The 22,284-nt window shown below is 34.7% G+C and overlaps 1 protein-coding gene across 1 annotated transcript; it reads right to left on the bottom strand.

Moving 5' to 3' along the window:
• Nucleotides 1–3,323: 3,323 nt before the first annotated feature.
• On the bottom strand, nucleotides 3,324–22,002 carry LOC123540799 (protein LKAAEAR1-like). The gene is made up of 7 exons (XM_053526253.1): nucleotides 21,869–22,002; nucleotides 15,570–15,671; nucleotides 15,092–15,174; nucleotides 11,752–11,823; nucleotides 10,122–10,179; nucleotides 7,403–7,525; nucleotides 3,324–6,543 (listed from the first exon to the last, which is right to left on the bottom strand). Exons 1-7 carry the CDS (start codon nucleotides 21,872–21,874, stop codon nucleotides 6,481–6,483), a joined length of 507 nt encoding a protein of 168 aa, XP_053382228.1. The 5' UTR covers nucleotides 21,875–22,002; the 3' UTR covers nucleotides 3,324–6,480.
• Between the last annotated feature and the right edge of the window lie 282 nt (nucleotides 22,003–22,284).

Below are 22,284 nucleotides of genomic sequence, written 5' to 3'. Positions count from 1 at the left end.
CTTATGACAATGACAGAAACTCCTACTGGAGTGAGTAAATCAGAGATAGGTTACGACCATATTGAGTAAATCAGAGATAGGTTATGACCATATTGAGTAAGTCAGAGATAGGTTACCACCATATTGAGTATATGAGAGATAGGTTACCACCATATTGAGTAAATCAGAGATAGATTACCATCAAATTTAGGTTACCACCATATTGAGAAAATCAGAGATCGGTTACCACCATATTGAGAAAATCAGAGATGGGGTACCACCAAATTGAGAAAATCAGAGATCGGTTACCACCATATTGAGAAAATCAGAGATCGGTTACCACCATATTGAGAAAATCAGAGATGGGTTACCACCAAATTGAGACAATCAGAGATAGGTTACCACCAAATTGAGAAAATCAGAGATAGATTACCAACAAACTGAGCGATTCAGAGATGGGCTATAATGTGGGTCAGTGTTGTTCTCAGCGATCTGCATAAATCGGATTATCTCGAAGTTTCCATCATAATTATACTTTCCATTGCAATAATGCATGTTTATTTATTTTTATCTGGTGCAATTTGCTATGATGAATGTTGTTTTTTTTCCACCTAATTATGAAACTAATGCTAGTCTTTCTTAGATTTAAGGGATAAGATTTGTCTCACAGAAGGTACATTCAAAAGCGAAACTGTTGTTAAACAAAAATGAAATGGGTTTAAGTATGTTGTTGACATTATTTTAGTTTTACAACAGCATAAATTTGTAAAGACAATAGTTTACATACTTGGTCATTCTAAAGTAATTATTAGGGGAGACAGTTTTATAGTGCTCTACCTATTAAGTGAACCAGTCAAACTTTTTCTATGCAGTTGTCTTCCCTTTTCATGTCTTTTTTTTTTCCTTTTCTTCTTTTTATTTGATATGAAGATCTTAGCAAATTTTGGGGGATTTAATTTTAATATAGGTGATAAAACTAAAAATAATGAAATTAAAAATGAGATAATAATACTTGAATTTCTTTTCAAATATTGTATGATATTCAGTCATTTGTTTATTCTCTAACTTAGAACATAAAAAATAACTGGCCCCACTGTTCTCTGGCCGATAAACTCAACGATTTTTTAATTTTTTTTGGACATTTCATATTTTTGTAGACATATTTCACTGAAATAATGATATACCAGGATGGATATATTTGTGCAGTGAAGTTTTAATATGTTAGTTTTATTTATATTGTACAGTGTTTTGTGCTAGGTGACACGATACGATACGCGGGCAATATTTGTGTATTTAATGTTGATATCAAGATTCCAGTGTCGACTCCTAGTCTATGAAATTATGTCTTAAGGCAAGCTTATGTGTTTGGGTAGTGCCTAGTATATGCCATATGTTGTATCTTTGTCAGAATGACTTTTATTTTGATTTTAAAAGCTATATAATTATATGAATATAAAAAAAACATTTGAATAAATATGTAAATATACCTATATGAGGTCTTGTTATTACGTTTCAAATCCAACAGATGTTATCAAGGGGTTATAAAAAATCCAAGTTGGAACATGCTGACAGTAAGCACAGGTGCATATCATACCAGTTATTGTTGTGAGGTTTTCGTCCAGCGGTTAAGGAGATGCTGACAATGTTTTTTTTTACTCCAAACTTTTTTGTATCATCCAAAAAAAACTGTAAAAATATGTGCCGCTAGGCTTGGTACTGAAGACTATGAAGTTCATTTAAATCTTCGAGTACAGGCACATTTTATTCAGACAAAATTGAGTGATATGCACACCCACATAGTTACAGTTTAGGAGATGTGCTGACAAGATTTTGTTATATATATAGGACAACATTTAGCAATAGCAGCAATTGTGCGCGCATTTATTTTCTTAAATATGGTCTGCAAATAGAGCGAAAATAAATTTTTCACAAAAAAATCTTATTTCATGGTAATTTCCTAAGCTTATACCATACTATGAAGTCATTGATATTCAAGGGGGACTTATTTTCATGGATTTCATAGTTGCATTGTTCAGGGAAAATTAATCAAAACATAATTTTCTCATTCATGTAACCTGCAAATATTGAAATCCATAAATTCATGTCTCCAGGAATTCATTGTTTTGGCCAAAACCACACACTTCCATGCCCCTGAAATTAACTGATTTTACAGTAGTCAAATTAAAATGCCCTGATACAAAAATATGATAAAGGACATTTTTTAATCCGCCACCACAAGTGGTGAGGGGTTATAGGAATGAATGGTCTCCATTCTTCCGTAACACTTTTGTGTCTGCTCCATATCTCCTAAATCCCTTGAAGGATTTTCATAAAACTTTGGTCAAATGATCACCTCATCAAGACGATGTGCAATACTCATGAGTCAGCCATGTTGGCTTAAGGTCAAGGTCAAAGGTTTTAGTCTTCCATTTCATGTCCGCTCTGTATCTCCTAAACCCCTTGAAGGAATTTTATAAAACTTGGGTCAAATGATCACTTCATCAAGAGGATGTGCAGAACTCACGAGTCAGCCATGCCGGCTCAAGGTCACAACTTAGGGTTAAAAGGTTTGACCCTTCCATTTTGTGTCTGCTCTGTATCTCCTAAACCCCTTGAAGGATTTTCATGAAACTTTGGTCAAAGGTTTTAGTCTTCCATTTCGTGTCTGCTCTGTATCTCCTAAACCCCTTAAAGGAATTTTATAAAACTTGATTCAAATGATCACCTCATCAAGAGGATGTGCAGAACTCATGAGTTAGCCATGTTGGCTCAAGGTCATGGTCATAACTCTGGGTCAAAGGTTTGAGCCTTCCATTTTGTGTTCTATCTGAAGGATTTTCATGAAACTTGGGTCAAAGGTTTTAGTCTTCCATTTTGTGTCCGCTCTGTATCTCCTAAACCCTTGAAGGAATTTTATTAACTTTGGTCAAATGATCACCTCATCAAGACAATGTGCAGAACTCGTGAGTCAGCCATGCCAGCTCAAGGTCAAGGTCACAAAGGTTTGAGCCTTCCATTTTGTGTCCACTCTATCTCCTAAACAACTTGAAGGATTTTCATTTAACCTCATGATTCAGCTATGTCAACTCAAGGTTAAGGTCAAAGGTTTGAGCTCTGTATCTCCTAAACCCCTTGAAGGATTTTCATGAAACTTTGGTCAAAATAATCACCTCATCAAGATGATGTGCAGAATTCATGAGTCAGTCATGTCAGTTCAAGGTCAAGGTCACAGCTCAAGGTCAAATGTTTACCCTTCACTATCCATAACAGTGGCGGGGGATTTAGCTGTCTTTCAGACTGCCTTGTAGTCATTGCTATGATCCAATAAGTAGACAAAAATCAAATTCAAGTTACAACATATTTATTAAAACAAAATTCAAGAAGTAATGGATTTTACAAAATCTAAACTAGTCTCCAGATACTAAAACATTATATCCGTTACACCAATATTTTTTTTCAGTGAATTACTGAAATGTAGCAGTAAAATATACCTGATAATTTCACTGTGAAATGTCGTTTACTGGAATGAAATTTCATAATGGATAAAATTTTGTTAAACCATGAAGTAAAAAGAACGTATGTATTTTCTACATGCTGGATCAAAATATCTGACACTAATTAACATCAAGACCTTACGTTTTTCACTCGATAAATTACATCTGGTGTTTACTCGGTGAAAGATTTTTCAATTTTTCACTGAAACAAAGAAAAATCCTCTATCAATATCTATTTCCTTACTCGTGAAAAAAATATAAATGCAGTATTCATACAAAACAATCCTCTCTTGGAAAGTATCGAGGACAGCTATAACAGAAAGCTGACTTTATTCACATATTATTCTGTCAATTTAAGGACAAATCACAAAAAAATGAATCATTTTCACAAGACGGATAACCAGCAGGTTTTAAGTGTAACATTACCAAAATACAAATATATATATATACAAGAATTAAAGGTATGTGTATAAAATACATGCTTTAAAAAGGGTCACAGTTGAAACAAAATGGCAGTGGTGAACCACAAAACATATATCACATGTGCTCGGCTAACAACAAAATGATGATACAAAGTACAACAAACCACAAGAATGTTTGATCACTTCAGTATAGAAAATATTATTGTCCATTGTTTTCTACTGTCATAAAGCAAGCTTCAAGGTAGCGGACCTGAACTGACAATCAGTGATTTCTGTTCTATTACGTTTTCACTGTATGTCACACATATTTCAGTACTCTACGGTTGTTACATGGATCATTGCTCAAATGAGCTAAATTTACATCCAAAGAATGCTGAAATAACAGACAAGAATAAGCATTAGCACAGGAATTGCTGAGGGGTCATTATAACCAGTCAACTACTTCAAGGTAGCTCTGCATGTTCAGATCAATTTTTTTTCTGCAATGCAAACTTCATTTAAAGTTGATTTTTCATTTATATATACTAGGTACATACTTAAAAAAATTCACCTAAAAGAATCTGGGGTAATGTGCTGATTAGTTATCCAAATAAATGATGTCATTAGACATGAAATGTGTGTATGTTTTCAAACTTTACAAAACTACCCTAAACATGCTGTCAATAGCATGTCTATCAGGCAGTACTAAAACTGTACTTTGAATAAGCCACTATTTTGTTCTTGCTTTTTTTAACCTTTAGCCTGTTGGTGGCAAGTGATTCTGCCTTTGCGACCAGTGCAGACCAAGATCAGCCTACACATTTGTGCAGTCTGATCATGGTCTGCACTGTTCGCTATTCAGTCAGTAAATTTGCATTGAACACCCTTCAAATGATAAATGGTACTGTCCAAATTGAATGATGGAACAGTCCATTTGAGAAATTTAGCAGGTTAAAGGTGTCACATGGAAGAGAATCAAACAGTAAGTATACAACGTAAGTAGTACACTGTTTAGAACCTGAAGAATCAAACAACTTAGAAAACACTGCACAGGGGCCTGCCTGTTGCACATGCCCAACATATACATAAAGAAACATAATAATATAGCATAAAATACAGATCACTCAGTTGACAAAATGCTCAAGTTCTCCAGGGTTTCGAGTAATCCAACAATAGAAGATAACAGGAACCGGGTTACTGCATCACATGAACTGCTCGACTTAAGCCTAGTACTTGAGCCATTGATGCTCGAATGAACAGTGTTTCACTGTAATTAGTTTTTCTGAAAACTTCATATAAAATGAAAAAAAAAATGTTTTCAAAACAATGAATTTAATAAAACAATGATTTATTTTTTTAAATTAAATAAAAAAGTATCACAGAACTATATCTATATTTACATAAGAGACAGTACATATGGGTACCATTTATCTACAATCAAGCCAAACTAGAGATTATCTGTGAACAGAGGCCACATTTGTGACTCCAACCTTTCACTATATACCAACCTGCAAGTAATAACCACTTCTGGCTCCCCATCCCCCACTCATTCCTCCAAGGGTAGTGTTAATAGTACTGTAAAATCCATATTCATAAGGGACTAATTTTTGTGGATTCGTAGGTGCACCAATCTAAGAAATTAAATCCAAAAGAACGACCAAAGTTCTTTTATTTTGATAAGTAAAGATCCATAAACTCATATCCCAACAAAATAGTCGTTCTGGGCAAAACCACAAAATTTAATATCCATTAAATTGAATGACTTCACAGTATATAAAATTTACTTAAATTTTCTTTTTTAATTCCTTCTTGTCAAATCTCAATCTATGTCCTGTTTAAAAATGAAAATAAACCCAAGAATAAAAGTTGTAATTATTTCATACACTAAAAAATTTTGTCATTGCTAAATTTATTCCTAATATGTCTTGCAAAAAAAAAAAAAAACATTTTGAAAATAAAAAAAATTGTGATAAACAAAGAACCATCAAAGAGAGTATTCTAGAGCAGATGTGCCAGCTCTAACGCAGAAGATCAATAGTCCTGTATTTATGAAGTAAACTGCAGACAGTACAGCCTGTATTCACGATCAATGGTATTATTCTCACTAATATCTGTGAATGCCACTCAGGAATTCAAAAACTTCATGAATATCAACTTACATCATGTCCTAAAACGCAATTATATTAATATATATGAAATCACTTGATAAAGTCAATTCAAAATTAGCCAATCTTTAGTACATCCCACATACAGCATAACTTTTGAAAATGCCACCTGTGAAGAGCTTTTATCTCCATTCAGTTGTTACTTTCCTACTTTACAAGTTTCTCTGTAAATTTACCTTTCCAGTGTAGAGGCTTCTGTATACGAACAACTTGATTTTCCAAGGGGTGTCTCTCTGGATGGGTTGTGCTGTTTTTAACATTCCAACAAGTCCCTTAAAGAATTGTGTTAACATGTTTGTTTGATCTGATATTCAATTTAATATTTACACAACCACGACAAACAAACAAAAAAATGGTGACCATGAAAAAACATAAATCTGTGAACCAGTCCACAAATATCAATGATGAAAATGGTGATGGCAGAGGAAGTTTCAGACACAGTCAATTAATTCTGTTCACTAATAGACCCTGTGCATCCTCCAACAGGTTTTCAACTCTTTCTCGCTGCAAAAGAAGTAAAGTTCTTTGAATGTATGTAAAATATATCCATACAATTTACATTTACAAGAGCATGGCAATGTGGAGCAATATACGCCCGAAGGTATGACCTTTGACCCTTAAGTGTGACCTTGACCTTAAAGCAAGCCATCCGAAACATATGCTCTGCATGTCCTCTCAATGTGGTGAACATTTGTGCCAAGTTTCTTTAAAACCCTTCAAGCAGTTCAAGAGTTAGAGAGGACACGAAACAAAGTCGTATGACTTTTGACCCCTAAGTGTGACCTTGACCTTGAAGCAAGACATTCAAAACATGCACTCTGCAGGTCGTCTCGATGTGGCGAACATTTGTGTCAAGTTTCTTCGAAATCTTTCAAGGGGTTCAAGAGTTACAGTGGACACGAAATTGCTAACGGACGGACAGACGGGTGGCGTCATAACATAATACGTCCCTTTCTTTTCTTTCGGGCGTACAAAAAGGACACAGAAATTGCAATATATGTATAAATATATTTTGTTTTTTAGTTTGTTTTTTTTTCTGTTTCGAGGCCCCATGGGGAGACCCTTTTAGTTATTCCTGAATCTAGTATAACTAGGTTCAGGGAGCCATTTACTTATAAACCATACTATATCATTATCATAACATTTTCAAAATTCTTTTATATCGCCAATAGCATCAAATACATGCATACCCACATACATAGATACACATAGTATTATGTACATGACTGTAATCACACAATTTCAACAATTTGTGGATTTTCAAATATATACAAGGTTAAAACATTTAATATTAAGGGAAAGACAGCAAACAGCTGGCAAAACAACTTAGCTGGGAAAAAATGGAAAGCTTTATGTTACTTACATCAAGCTTATCTAAAGCATCTCCCTTGTCTTTAGTGTCTGGGTACGAAGGAACGAGTGCCTGCAATCTTACTGCTTTTAGGGCCGTCGGTTGACATGCTATCAAGTGACTGATTTCTTGAGCCTGAAAATACGAAACAAATTGAATTATCATCTAAGAATCTGAATTTTTCTTCTGGTGTTCTGCGAATTTTTGTTGGGGACTAATTTAACTTTTCCATCTGCAGTGCTTGTGTCTTACACTCTTTAAAGGGCTTGTGTATAATTTTTAGTGCAAGACTGCTACCCTCTACTAAACTGGACTGTTAGTCTGTTACCCTCTACTAGCTTGGTCTCCTATATATGACTGTTACCCTCTACTTGGTTCATCTCCTATATATGACTTTACATGACTGTTACCCTCTACTAGGTTGGTCTCCTGTACATGACTGTTACCCTCTACTTGGTTGATCTTATATATACGACTACATGTATACATGACTGTTACCCTCTACTAGGTTGGTCTCCTGTACATTACTGTTACCCTCTACTTGGTTGATCTCCTATATATGACTATACTCGACTGTTTCCCTCTACTTGGTTGATCTCATATATATGACTATATATGACTGTTGCCCTCTACTTGGTTGATCTCCTCTTAAGGATTTACAGCACATACTATTGCCCTCTAAAAGCTCTACAGATTAGTTACCCTATACTAGACTGGTATCTTCTACACATCAGTTACCTTTTGCTGGTCTTGAACTTTTTGCAGCATTACCCCTTAAAGAGCTGGTAATTCTTTGTCTTAAGAATTTGATTAAACTTAAAAGAGTGACACCTTTGACATTACTATTTTAGACAAGTGTTATTGTTTATTATAAAGTAATACTTTTACTTTATAACCCAATGTCTTTACTAGGTAAGTGTATTTCACCTAGCCTATTGGGCTAATATTTTAACTAACAAGAGCTGTTGGAGGACAGCAACGCTCGACTATTCAACAGCCTTATCAATTGAATGAATACAAAAGTTGAAAAAGGAGCATAATTTTGTAAAATGCAAAGTAGAGGTATTGAACCTCTGTACTGCATGTCATATCATGGCAGTGAACAAGTGTGTGAAGTTTCAATCCTTTCCAATTTGTGGATACTGAGATACCAGCTTACATACAAAAACTTAACCAAAAACTGCTAAGTCGAAAAAGGGGCATATTTTTGTAAAAATGCAAAGTAGAGTTATGAGACCTTCACAGTGCATGTTAGATCATGACAGTGAACAAGTGTGTGAAGTTTCAATCCATTTCAATTAGTGGATACTGAGATATCAGATTACATACAAAAATTTAACCAAAAACTGCTAAGTCGAAAAAGGGGCATAATTTTGAAAAAAGAGAGTAGAGTTATGGAACTTGCTTAGTGCATGTCAAATCATGACAGTGAACAAGTATGTGAAGTTTCAATCCATTCCCATTAGTAAGTACTGAGATAACAGCTTACATACAAAACCTTAACCAAAAATTTCTAAGTCGAAAAAGGGGCATAATTTTGTGAAAAAGCAAAATAGAGTTATGGAACCTGTGCAATGTAAGTCAGTTTATCCAAAGAAGTATAAAATACACAGAATGGCAACTGGCTGTAATCTCGCGTGAGCTCGTGTCAGAGCGTGATTCGGCGTTATCTTATTAAAAACAAACATCGGCGAGCATGGAGTTACAATCTGTACCTTTAAAACTACATTTAAAATACATGTTAGCTTCTAAAACAAAACTAGTTTAATGTGAAATGGTCTTAAGACACGAAGTACACGTTTCTTTTGCAATCGAAAGAAGCGTGGTCATACGGTGATAATTATTTTACCGATGAATAATTGCTTTCGCATACAAAATGGCGCGTGGAAAAAGCGCCACTTCCGGTAAACGAGATCTCGTTTTTTTGTCACGGGAGGTTGGCGAGATTTGCTCTATATGCCTTTCAAGTTGCCAATCTATTTATTTTTATAGCTCTTTGGTTTATCACAGTTAATAAGTGTGTGAAGTTTCAATCCGTTCCCACAAGCAGTTACTGAGATACCAGCTTACATACAAAACCTTAACCAAATCGGGACGCGGACGCAGACGCCGACGCATGGGTGAGTCCAATAGCTCTACTATTCTATGGAAAGTCGAGCTAAAAACTGAGTATTTCACTTCCTCTACTGGAATGGTAACTTTAACTACCGTAAACATGTGTATTTCACATACCTTGCTGGACTGGTATCTTTAACTAGACTGGTGGATTTCACTTACCCTACTAGACTGGTATCTTTAACAAGACTGGTGTATTTCACTTACCCTACTAGACTGGTATCTTTAACAAGACTGGTGTATTTCACTTACCCTATCGGACTGGTATCTTTAACAAGACTGGTGTATTTCACTTACCTTATTGGACTGATATCTTTAACAAGACTGGTGTATTTCACTTACCCTACTAGACTGGTATCTTAAACAAGACTGGTGTATTTCACTTACCCTTCTAGACTGGTATCTTTAACAAGACTGGTGTATTTCACTAACCCTACTAGACTGATATCTTAAACAAGACTGGTGTATTTCACTTACTCTAGCTACTAGACTGGTATCTTTAACAAGACTGGTGCATTTCACTTACCCTACTAGACTGGTATCTTTAACAAGACTGGTGTATTTCACTTACCCTACTGGACTGGTATCTTTAACAAGACTGGTGTATTTCACTTACCCTACTAGACTGGTATCTTAGTCTCATAATTCTTAATCTATTTCTGGCCTCAGCTGCCCTGTTATAAAAGACAAAACCTTATTCTTTATTTCAAAACAACGATACTACCACTTTCACATATTAGTTTATCAGATCATTCCTGTTCCCACATTTGAAGACTTTTTAAAAAGCTTTTCTAGATTTAATAATCAAGTCTAAAAAGGACTATGTACGAAGTTTAAAATAATTACATCAAAACTGTACTGAATTAGATACATATTCAGCTAATCTATAAGAGCTATAAAGACAAATGAAGGAATATTATATCTTAAAACTAAAAAACTGATTGCCAACACGATTTTATCAAACAAATCTCTTTAATGCAAGAAAAAAATTTCACCATTGTGCAGTCAGCAGAAAAGTTAACTATATCTGGCCTACCTTTCAAAATTTTGGAATGCTTAACAATGACTACTGTAAAACCAGGCAGTTTTGCAAGGCTGGAAGTTTGTGAATTCCGTAATTTGCATTGTTCCCTTAGTCGTGTATTTAATAGTTTTACATGGACGACTTGCTAAACGTTTAGGGCAATTTATAACAATGATTGTATTTTCGTGCAAAAAAAAGACAGTAAGCTAATATAGCGAAAATAAATTTCTAATTTTATAATACTATTAACAAGAGCTGTCTCCATAGGATGACATATGCCCCCGATGGCACTTTGAATGAGTAGTTATGGCCGATGTTAGAGTTTAGGACCTTTGACCTACGGAGCTGGGTCTTGCGCGCGACACGTCGTCTATCTGTGCCACACATTCATGCGTAGTTATTTTAAAATCCATGCATGAATGACAAAGATATGGACCGGACACGCCCATCAATGCACTATCATGAAAAATGACCTTTAACGTCTAAGTGTGACCTTGACCTTTGAGCTATGGACCTGGGTCTTGCGCGTGACACGTCGTCTTACTGTGGTACACATTCATGCCAAGTTATTTGAAAATCCATCCATGGTTGACAAAGATATGGACCGGACACGCCCATCAATGCACTATCCTTTAATGTCTAAGTGTGACCTTGACCTTTGAGCTACGGACCTGGGTCTTGCGCGCGACATGTCGTCTTACTGTGGTACACATTCATGCCAAGTTATTTGAAAATCCATCCATCGATGACAAAGATATGGACCGGACACGCCCATCAATGCACTATCCTTTAATGTCTAAGTGTGACCTTGACCTTTGAGCTACGGACCTGGGTCTTGCGCAGGACACGTCGTCTTACTGTGGTACACATTCATGCCAAGTTATTTGAAAATCCATCCATAGATGACAAAGATATGGACCGGACATGCCCATCAATGCACTGTCCTTTAATGTCTAAGTGTGACCTTGACCTTTGAGCTACGGACCTGGGTCTTGCGCGCAACACGTCGTCTTACTGTGGTACACATTCATGCCAAGTTATTTGAAAATCCATCCATCGATGACAAAGATATGGACCGGACACGAAAATTGCGGACAGACTGACAGACTGGCAGACCGACAGACGGACAGACGGTTCAAAAACTATATGCCTCCCTTCGGGGGCATAAAAACAAATTGAAAGGTACCTTCTCTAAATGTCACCAATTAATATGCTTACTTACTTTAGTTGTCCAATAAGTTTTTCATGTTTATCTTTCTCTTGCATTTCTTCATCTGAGGGTGGAGCATTATCCCTGTAATAGACAATATAATAATACATGTAGCCTGGGGCATTATGCCTGTAATAGACAATAAAATAATACATGTATCCCTGTAACAGACAATAGAATAATACATGTAGACTGGGATATTATCCCTGTAACAGACAATAAAATAATACATGTAGACTGGGGTATTATCCCTGTAACAGACAATAAAATAATATATGTAGACTGGGGCATTATCCCTGTAACAGACAATAAAATAATACATGTATCCCTGTAACAGACAATAAAATAATACATGTAGACTGGGGTATTATCCCTGTAACAGACAATAAAATAATATATGTAGACTGGGGCATTATCCCTGTAACAGACAATAAAATAATACATGTATCCCTGTAACAGACAATAAAATAATACATGTAGACTGGGGTATTATCCCTGTAACAGACAATAGAATAATATATGTAGTCTGGGGCATTATCCCTGTATCAGACAATAAAATAATACATGTATCCCTGTAACAGACAATAGAATAATACAATGTAGACTGGGGTAGTATCCCTGTAACAGACAATAAAATAATATATGTAGACTGGGGCATTATCCCTGTAACAGACAATAAAATAATACATGTATCCCTGTAACAGACAATAAAATAATACATGTAGACTGGGGTATTATCCCTGTAACAGACAATAAAATAATATATGTAGACTGGGGCATTATCCCTGTAGCAGACAATAAAATAATACATGTATCCCTGGGGTATTATCCCTGTAACAGACAATAGAATAATATATGTAGTCTGGGGCATTATCCCTGTAACAGACAATAAAATAATACATGTATCCCTGTAACAGACAATAAAATAATACATGTAGACTGGGTATTATCCCTGTAACAGACAATAGAATATATATGTAGTCTGGGGCATTATCCCTGTAACAGACAATAAAATAATACATGTATTCCTGTAACAGACAATAGAATAATACAATGTAGACTGGGGTATTATCCCTGTAACAGACAATAAAATAATATATGTAGACTGGGGCATTATCCCTGTAACAGACAATAGAATAATACAATGTAGACTGGGGTATTATCCCTGTAACAGACAATAAAATAATATATGTAGACTGGGGTATTATCCCTGTAACAGACAATAGAATAATACAATGTAGACTGGGGTATTATCCCTGTAACAGACAATAAAATAATATATGTAGACTGGGGCATTATCCCTGTAGCAGACAATAAAATAATACATGTATCCCTGGGGTATTATCCCTGTAACAGACAATAGAATAATATATGTAGTCTGGGGCATTATCCCTGTAACAGACAATAAAATAATACATGTATCCCTGTAACAGACAATAAAATAATACATGTAGACTGGGGTATTATCCCTGTAACAGACAATAGAATAATATATGTAGTCTGGGGCATTATCCCTGTAACAGACAATAAAATAATACATGTATCCCTGTAACAGACAATAGAATAATACAATGTAGACTGGGGCATTATCCCTGTAACAGACAATAAAATAATACATGTATCCCTGTAACAGACAATAAAATAATACATGTAGTCTGGGGCATTATCCCTGTAACAGACAATAAAATGATACATGTATCCCTGTAACAGACAATAGAATAATATATGTAGTCTGGGGCATTATCCCTGTAACAGACAATAAAATAATACATGTATCCCTGTAACAGACAATAAAATAATACATGTATCCCTGTAACAGACAATAAAATAATACATATATCCCTGTAACAGACAATGTATAAGGTGGGTATTATCCCTGTAACTGAAAATACAGTAATACCTATAGATTGTGTATTATCCCAATAAATGACAATGCAATAATACAGATGGCATGAGTATCAACCCAGTAATAGACAATCTGATAACAAGAGCTGTCATAGGAGACAGCATGCTTGACTATTTCGATGCTTAATAATGAAACTGGGCACATCTGAGGAAACTGGAGCTGTCACTGGACTGTTATTAACTCCAATGTTGAATAAATATATTATTATATAATATATATAATAAGAGAGGTAAAGAAAAAGTGTATAAAAACACTATATAAGTATAGTCTAAGCGAAAAGGGGGTATAATTCATTAAATATTTGTGCAAGAGTTATGCATCTTGTGCCATATGATGTTGGCGATGATGTGGAACAACTACTTCAAGTTTGAATCAAATGCATTTCATAATAACTGAGATATAGCGAAAATGCATCAAAATAAACCTTTAATTCTATGTAGAAGGGGGCATAATCCATGAAAAATTGGTGCCAGACTTAGGCTCCTTGTGTTATATGATGTGAGTAATGATGTTGAACAACTATTTTAAGTCTGAATCAGATCCATTCAGTAATAACAGAGATGGAAATTGCATCAATACTTTAACCTGAAATTCTAAGTAAAAAGGGAGAATAATTCATGAAAAATTGGTGCAAGAGTTATGCACCTTATGTCATATGGTGTGGGTGATGATGTTGAACAACAATTTTAAGTATGAATCAAATCCATTCAGTAATAACAGAGATAGAGTGAAACTGCATCAAAACTTTAACATGAAATTCTAAGTAAAAAGGGAGAATAATACATGAAAAGTTGGTGCAAGAGTTATGCACCTTATGTCATATAGTGTGGGTGATGATGCTGAACAACTATTTTAAGTATGAATCAAATCCATTCAGTAATAACAGTCAGATAGAGTGAAACTGCATTAAAACTTTAACATGAAATTCTAAGTAAAAAGGGGGAATAATTCATGAAACATTGGTGCAAGAGTTATGCATCTTGTGTCATATGATGTAGGTGATGATGTTGAACAACTGTTTTAAGTTTGAATCAAATCCATTCAGTAATAACAGAGATAGAGAGAAAGTGCATCAAAACTTAAACCTTTAAATCTAAGTGAAAAGGGGGGATAAATTATGAAATATTGGTGCCAGAGTTATGACCCTTATGTCAAATGATGTGGGTGATGATGAGGAATAACTGTTTTAAGTTTGAATCAAATCCATCAAGGAATTACAGAGATAAGTTGATAAAAGAGAAAGTGTAAAAAAATCTTTAACCAAGGTGGGGACGCAGAAAGACGCCAACATCGGGTCAAGTAGGATAGCTCTCCTTATACTTTGTGTAGTCAAACTAAAAACTGTAGAATGTCAAAATGGCATACAGAGAATACAACTAGAATGCAGATTGTCATATGTATAAACTGGTCCACAACCTTAATAATGAAATATAAACTGTTACATACAATTGATATTTCTTTTTCTTCTCTTTGAGGCGTTTGGCAGCATTGGCTTGTTGCTCAGCTACATCTTTTGGTGGTTCTTCATACTGTTGATACAATGTTTATTTCAACGAACATCATCATATAAAAGACTATTTAGTCACCGAACTCATAAGCAATGTTATATAGAAAGGCTGAAATTTAAGAATGTGTACCCATACACTAAATGACATGAATGTAGAAATCATTACACTTGAGTAGCAGAACTACCAGATCTGATATTTTATAGTTGTCATCCCTCTATAAAAAGAACAGCTAAATGAGTGTCATCCTAGTAAAAAATATCTGAGTGATATAAAGTATTGACTTAAAAATAAATTTCAAATGAACAACACAGGTTTTATAAATTTTCAAAACTTTGACATTCTGACTTAATTTATTATGGAGACCAATCCCGTTTAAGTCTGGGGTATAAGAAGGAGAGGCTATAGCAAAATCTTACCGCAAGGTATTTGCTCCTAAGCTGAGGTGCCATCTTTCTTAAATCCCTTTCTTCAATTTTCTTCTTATTTCGAGGTTTAAATTTTCCATCATCTTCATGTTCCTGTAAACAATTAATTAAACATATAATGATTAATTATATAAGTTACTAAAAATAGTTACAAAAAGGCCGCTTAAAACGGTCATTACTACCTCAATTGATGAAGCCATTATAAATGGCCCTGCGCGCCTCACACGCCATAATCATAATGGCCCCAGGTTAAACCAGAACGTCAGCATATTCTGACGTTGACATGATGTGGCAACGTCATTATGGCAAAACTGAAAGGGTGCTGAATCATTTTCAGATCGATTGTCAAATACTGATCCCACTTTTGATGAAAAAATCAATACAAATGATGCCTAGGCCTCATAAGTTTGTAGAAAAACAAGAGATGTCCGTAAGACAGCCAAGCTCGACTATTCGAAATATTGTCATAGAAGCAGGAAAATATTACCAAAAAAGTTAAATATCAAAAGAGTTTTAAGTTCGAAAGGGGACATAATTTGACCAAAATGCATATCAAAGTTATGGGACTTGATGCTATCAACTAGTTTTATAATCCCAAAGAAACATGTTAAGTTTCAATTCCATTTCTGCATTAGTTTTGGAGATAGTAACTTGCATGTAAAACTTTAACCAGAATTTTTTAAATCCAAAAGGGGGCATAATTTGCCAAAAATACATGTTACAGTTAAGAGACTTGACCCAGTGAGCTTGATGATTGATCTATTAAATGAAAAAAATAAGTTTCAAATCTATATGCCTTTAAGTAATACCTGTATGTACTTGCACACAAAACTTTAACCAGGATTTTCTAAGTCCAAAGGGGGCATAATTTGGCCAAAATGAAGGTCAGAGTTATGGGACTGGGTGCTATTAACTAGTTTTATAACCCCGAAGACACATGTGAAGTTCCAATTCAATATCTGCATTAGTTTTGGAGATAGTAACTTGCATGTAAAACTTAACCAGAATTTTCTCAGTCCAAAAGGGGGCATAATTTGCTGAAAATACATGTCAGAGTTATGGAACTTGACTCAGTGAGGTTGGTAATTGACCTAGAAAAAGAATAAATAAGTTTCAAAGCTATAATTATGCCTATAAATGATAGCTGTATGTACTTGCATGCAAAAACATAACCAAGGTGTGACGCCGACGCCTGAGGGTGAGTAGAATAGCTAGACTTTCCTGTACGAAATTTTACAACTGTAAAAGACCTGTATTTTTGTTCAAAATAACAGTCATGCTTATTCCAAATTTATACCTGTAGATTTTACATAACAACATTGATTTTACAGCTGTAGATTTCAATTTACAGCTGTCAAACGACTGTAAAACAGTTCGAAATATGCAAATGAGCTACACCTGTAAAAAGGTTACAGCTGAAAAAATGAAAAAGTTACAGCTGTAAAAATGCCCAAAAGTTACAGCTGTAGAAATATTATAGATGTTGAAAAAGAGAGCATTATTTTAAGGGACGAAAGTAGAGGTGCAAAAAGTTTTAGGATGAATTGCAATTCTCTAGATAAGGTAGCAATTACTATGAAAATGGCAAAATAAATGATCTAGTATGTAAAGGTAGCAGGGTACACTTTCGAATTTTGGCCCCCGTCAATATTTGTTATAAAGAGAACATCGTGATTTTGGATGTCTGTAAATTAAGGTGAGAGATAATGATTATTAATTCTTTAGAAAATTTATACAGCCGATATATGTAAAATTCTGATGTCAGTTGGAAAACTAACTGCTGGTAGCTTTGTATGATCAATGAGACACCATTTCGCGGAAAAATTCAATTCACGGAAGGGTTCTGTGCTTGTTGATTGATACTCAGGAACATTTTCGTTATTTTCCGAAAAAACGAGCTGGATGGGCCCCCATTCCGTTTATGTCCTGACGTTCAGTAAGGACTATTAAGTTAAGAAATGCAATAAAATTGGACAGTGTTCTTGCAGCGGGATCATTGTAGACTGTTCAAAAGGTGCAAAATTGATGATTTTGGCACGCTATTTTTCATGGATGATGTAAACCTTTCGCTTTGATAACTTTCTTTATTCTTGTATGAGAATCCCGATCTTGCCATTAATTAAAAGCACAAAACATGCACGCAATTTATAAAATAGCCACCCAAATTTTGCTCAGAGGGGAAGTGCAATATTGCGACGCGCTACATGTAAGACCGTCCGTGCCCAAAATTTTCGCATCTAAGTGTACCTTGCTACCTTAAGGAAAATCTGCCAAAATTAAATTTTGAAAGAACTCTTAAATTTGTGCGGTTTCAAATAGTTTAGAACCTCTTCTTCGATATTCTAAACTTTCTGGGCACTTAAAACGCTACCTGACGGAACAGCAGCTCAAAAATGTTACGGTGAGGACACATAAAAGCATAAAAGTCAATATACATGCATACGATTTTTTTTGGATTCTAGCTCCAGTAACAAGGTTCTGGTACAGTAAAAACATCATTTTTGTCGTTATTAACCCACAGAGCGCATATCTGGCCCACCAGCTATGCAGTTCGTCAATCAGGGGGATAGTCGGACGGTGGGGACCCCATGAAATAGGAAAATAAAGGGTGGAGACATTTTATTTTCGCAAAATGGTGCAGAATTGCCCTTATATCATTCCTAATGACAAAATACGTAAAATCATGTCAGAAAATGGTAAAAACGGATGTATTGTACGTTCTTTGTCTCGTAGCGACGATTTGTAAATTTTGGCTAAATTTGTGCATTAGGGGTGGGCAAGTTTAGAGTCTCTCATACAGACTTCTTTTCATGCTATTGAAAACATTTTTATTTGGTTGAATTGGCGAAAGACATATAAAGTTCAGAACAAGTAAAACCCTCTTTTGTTCATTAACTGAAAAATCTTAAGGTAGCAGGGTACACTTTCGAATTTTGGCCCCCGTCAATATTTGTTATAAAGAGAACATCGTGATTTTGGATGTCTGTAAATTAAGGTGAGAGATAATGATTATTAATTCTTTAGAAAATTTATACAGCCGATACATGTAAAATTCTGATGTCAGTTGGAAAACTAACTGCTGGTAGCTTTGTATGATCAATGAGACACCATTTCGCGGAAAAATTCAATTCACGGAAGGGTTCTGTGCTTGTTGATTGATACTCAGGAACATTTTCGTTATTTTCCGAAAAAAACGAGCTGGATGGGCCCCCATTCCGTTTATGTCCTGACGTTCAGTAAGGACTATTAAATTAAGAAATGCAATAAAATTGGACAGTGTTCTTGCAGCGGGATCATTGTAGACTGTTCAAAAGGTGCAAAATTGATGATTTTGGCACGCTATTTTTCATGGATGATGTAAACCTTTCGCTTTGATAACTTTCTTTATTCTTGTATGAGAATCCCGATCTTGCCATTAATCAAAAGCACAAAACATGCACGCAATTTATAAAATAGCCACCCAAATTTTGCTCAGCGGGGAAGTGCAATATTGCGACGTGCTACATGTAAGACCGTCCGTGCCCAAAATTTTCGCATCTAAGTGTACCTTGCTACCTTAAAGTATATGTGGTATGATTACAGTATAGCAACTGCAAAATTCAAGAGAATTTTGTTTGTTTGTTTTGTTGGATTTAACGTCGCACCGACACATGATAGGTCATATGGCGACTTTCCAGCTTTAATGGTGGAGGAAGACCCCAGGTGCCCCTCCGTGCATTATTTCATCACGAGCGGGCACCTGGGTAGAACCAAAATTCAAGAGAAGGATACAAAGTAGGACATATGCAGATCTTGTTTATAAAACTTGTCAGTCATGAAAACATATGACAATCTTGTAATTATTTCTTTTAAACTTATCGGCTTCAAGTATAGAGTAAATTGTTAATGTATGTATTTATACATATCCTTTTACAATTATAATAGACAAGTAAACATCTGTACTTACTCTATACTGCTTTAAATTCCAAAATTTTACAAGATGTGATGTCTGTGTGAATTTCAGTTATATCCCGCCAAAATGCATTAAAGATGGCCGACAATACTCATGTTTCCCTCCAAAAATGTTACAACTGTAATTTTGAGTCATGACCATTTTACAGCTGTAAGTTTCAACTGTAAAATTTTTACAGCTGTAAATTGAGACCTTCGTATTTTTCACCTGAAAATTTCAACTGTATTTCTGATCATTTTTCCACAGGTCTTTTACAGTTGTAATTTCAAAATACAGGTCTTTTACAGACGTTTTACAACTGTAAAACAGGTCCTTTTTTCGTACAGGCTTCTTTGAATAGTCGAGCTAAAAATGTATTATTATGTTTTTTTTAAAAGCATGAATGTTTTGACCTTATCTTTCTGGTGTCAAGAACAAGAGACTCCCACTCAGAAAAAGAGATTGTTGGGTAGTACACTGTAAATAGATGTATATTTTTTTTTTTGTCTATATGATATATTCATTTGGATCTAAAGCTTCCATAAGGTCACCCATAATTCCAAAACTCTTAGCCCATTTTTATTTCTTGAACGGGTAAAGTGGAACTCTACAATAAAGATATTTGAATGGAATCTATGATCCCAAAGTATTAAGAATAAAAAATTAAGGAACAGAGTCATTATGAATGAAAGAAATTTATCCATTGAGCGTATCAAAAGCTGAAATTTATGTTACTGTTAACAACCCTACTATAATTAGTTGCCTAAATTATTGCACTTGGTAATGGCAGCAGATTTTCAGAAGGTCACTGAAACAGGTCAGTCACTGAAACAGGTCCTCCTACGATAGCTTCCATGTACCATCTCTCGACCCAGTTTTACACTATTTTGTGGTAATTATATAGGTTAAAAAATAATCAAATATAAGATATTGACATTGATTGGTAGACTGATTCTTTTCAAAGCTGTGTATTCTATTTTAGGATGTTCACTTCTACTACATGACGTAATACAGGTATGTACATGTAGGTAAGTTTGATCCATAATCACATTCTACAAAGAACCAATTCTCGACCTTTCACCAGTACTGCCTTTACGGTGTCATGACCCAAATCAGACAAATATTTCAGCAATAAAATTTAATGCATTTATTTAAATAGTCCCATAAGTTTATATATAGTCTCATCAAAATGAGAAAATTTGTACACATGTATGTGTTAGATCTGACAGACGGGAAACATATCAAAACATAAATAATAAGATTTTCTTGTAAATTTTATGAGGTCAGTGTACTTTGTCAGTTAGAAAAAGATATGAATGAAATATTCTGTAAAACACTTACCAATACTTTGCTCAAAACTGGCAAAAAAAAATAATGAAAATGCCAATAGATAAGTTAAAAAAGTACACCTTTGCAAAGAGCGGTAATTCGATGATATATTGAAATCAATCGAGAGATGGTAGCGTTCGCTAATTAGTATGCCCTTTTCTCGTTATTTCGAGCCCCTTAACCGGTATTTCAGTGCTGGTCAGTAACAGTTTTAAGTTTCAAAAGTGTTTTTGCTATAGTTTGATATTCCAACATCTAAACTTAAAAAATCCCCATGAAGAAAAATTCTAAAGATTGTTGTTAATGAATAATCCAGGCTTTCACATGATGACCCTAACCCTCTGAAACAGCCAGATTCTTTCTCGTTGAACCGAGACTTACGATCATTTGTACTACCGGTAGCTCTGAAAAAATAAGGCTTTTTTTTGAAAAAGTTCTTTTTTAAAATCAAGAACAGATATATTATTGTGTTTGCGGACAAAAAAGTTTTACAGTAAGTGGTTCCTGTTTTCTGTAAGAAAGTTATATATTACCCCTGCGATTTTAGATAAGCAAATTTTGTGCCAAAATTTTCTGTTGTGTATATTTCTATTTTAATGCAAGTAATACTATTTTCTTTTTATTTTTGTTTAACTGTCATATGATTTGCCAAAACATACATAAAATTTAGAAACAGGAAATAGCTGCAAGTGCAAATTTTCCAAAGGCTCGGATCAATGAGAAGGCTCGGAATTACGAGAAAGAGGCATACAAGGAGGCTATATGTTTTAAGAACAGAGGGTGGGACGTAATATATAAGAAGGCACCATTTCTTTATAAATTGAAAAATAATGCATATATTTATGAAAATAGGCCACTCAAAGCTAAATTTGCGGTTCTAACCAGTGCAGAATCTCTGCTTTCAAAAAATATGAAAAGCATTGAAAATAAAACAATAAAAAGTTCAAATCAAATCAAGCTTTTTTATACCGAAAATTATGCCTAAATCAGCAAATATATTTACAGTTTTGTACGCGACTGTAATACCTACAGGCATTATGTTGTTTGTGAAATAATAAAGCGTAGGCGGCTCTTCAGGAAATAAATAAATCAAATAAATTTTAAAAATGAAAAGTTACAAGGGGGCCGCCATTTGTAATCAACTTTGCATAGCAACTTGTATGCACAAACGACGCAGTAAATGGTATGCGGACCCGCTAAGATGTAGGCTATTATAGGCTGAAAACCACTAAATCCAGCTGTTCTTTATTTCATATAAAATCCACTTACTTCATAACGGTTTTTCGACATTTTCTAGCATATCAAATTTTCAGAGACTTATTATCCGATAAAGAACTAGATCGCTACTGTAGAAAAACAAAAACGAAAAGGGGGTGTTAACTTTTATATAAGAAAACTACAGTTCGTTTAATACAACCTGCTGAATTTACTACTTTTCGGTTCCAC

The sequence above is a fragment of the Mercenaria mercenaria genome, chromosome 16 (genome assembly GCF_021730395.1).
Source record: "Mercenaria mercenaria strain notata chromosome 16, MADL_Memer_1, whole genome shotgun sequence".
NCBI lineage: Eukaryota > Metazoa > Mollusca > Bivalvia > Venerida > Veneridae > Mercenaria > Mercenaria mercenaria.
This window is presented reverse-complemented; position numbering and strand designations above follow the sequence as displayed.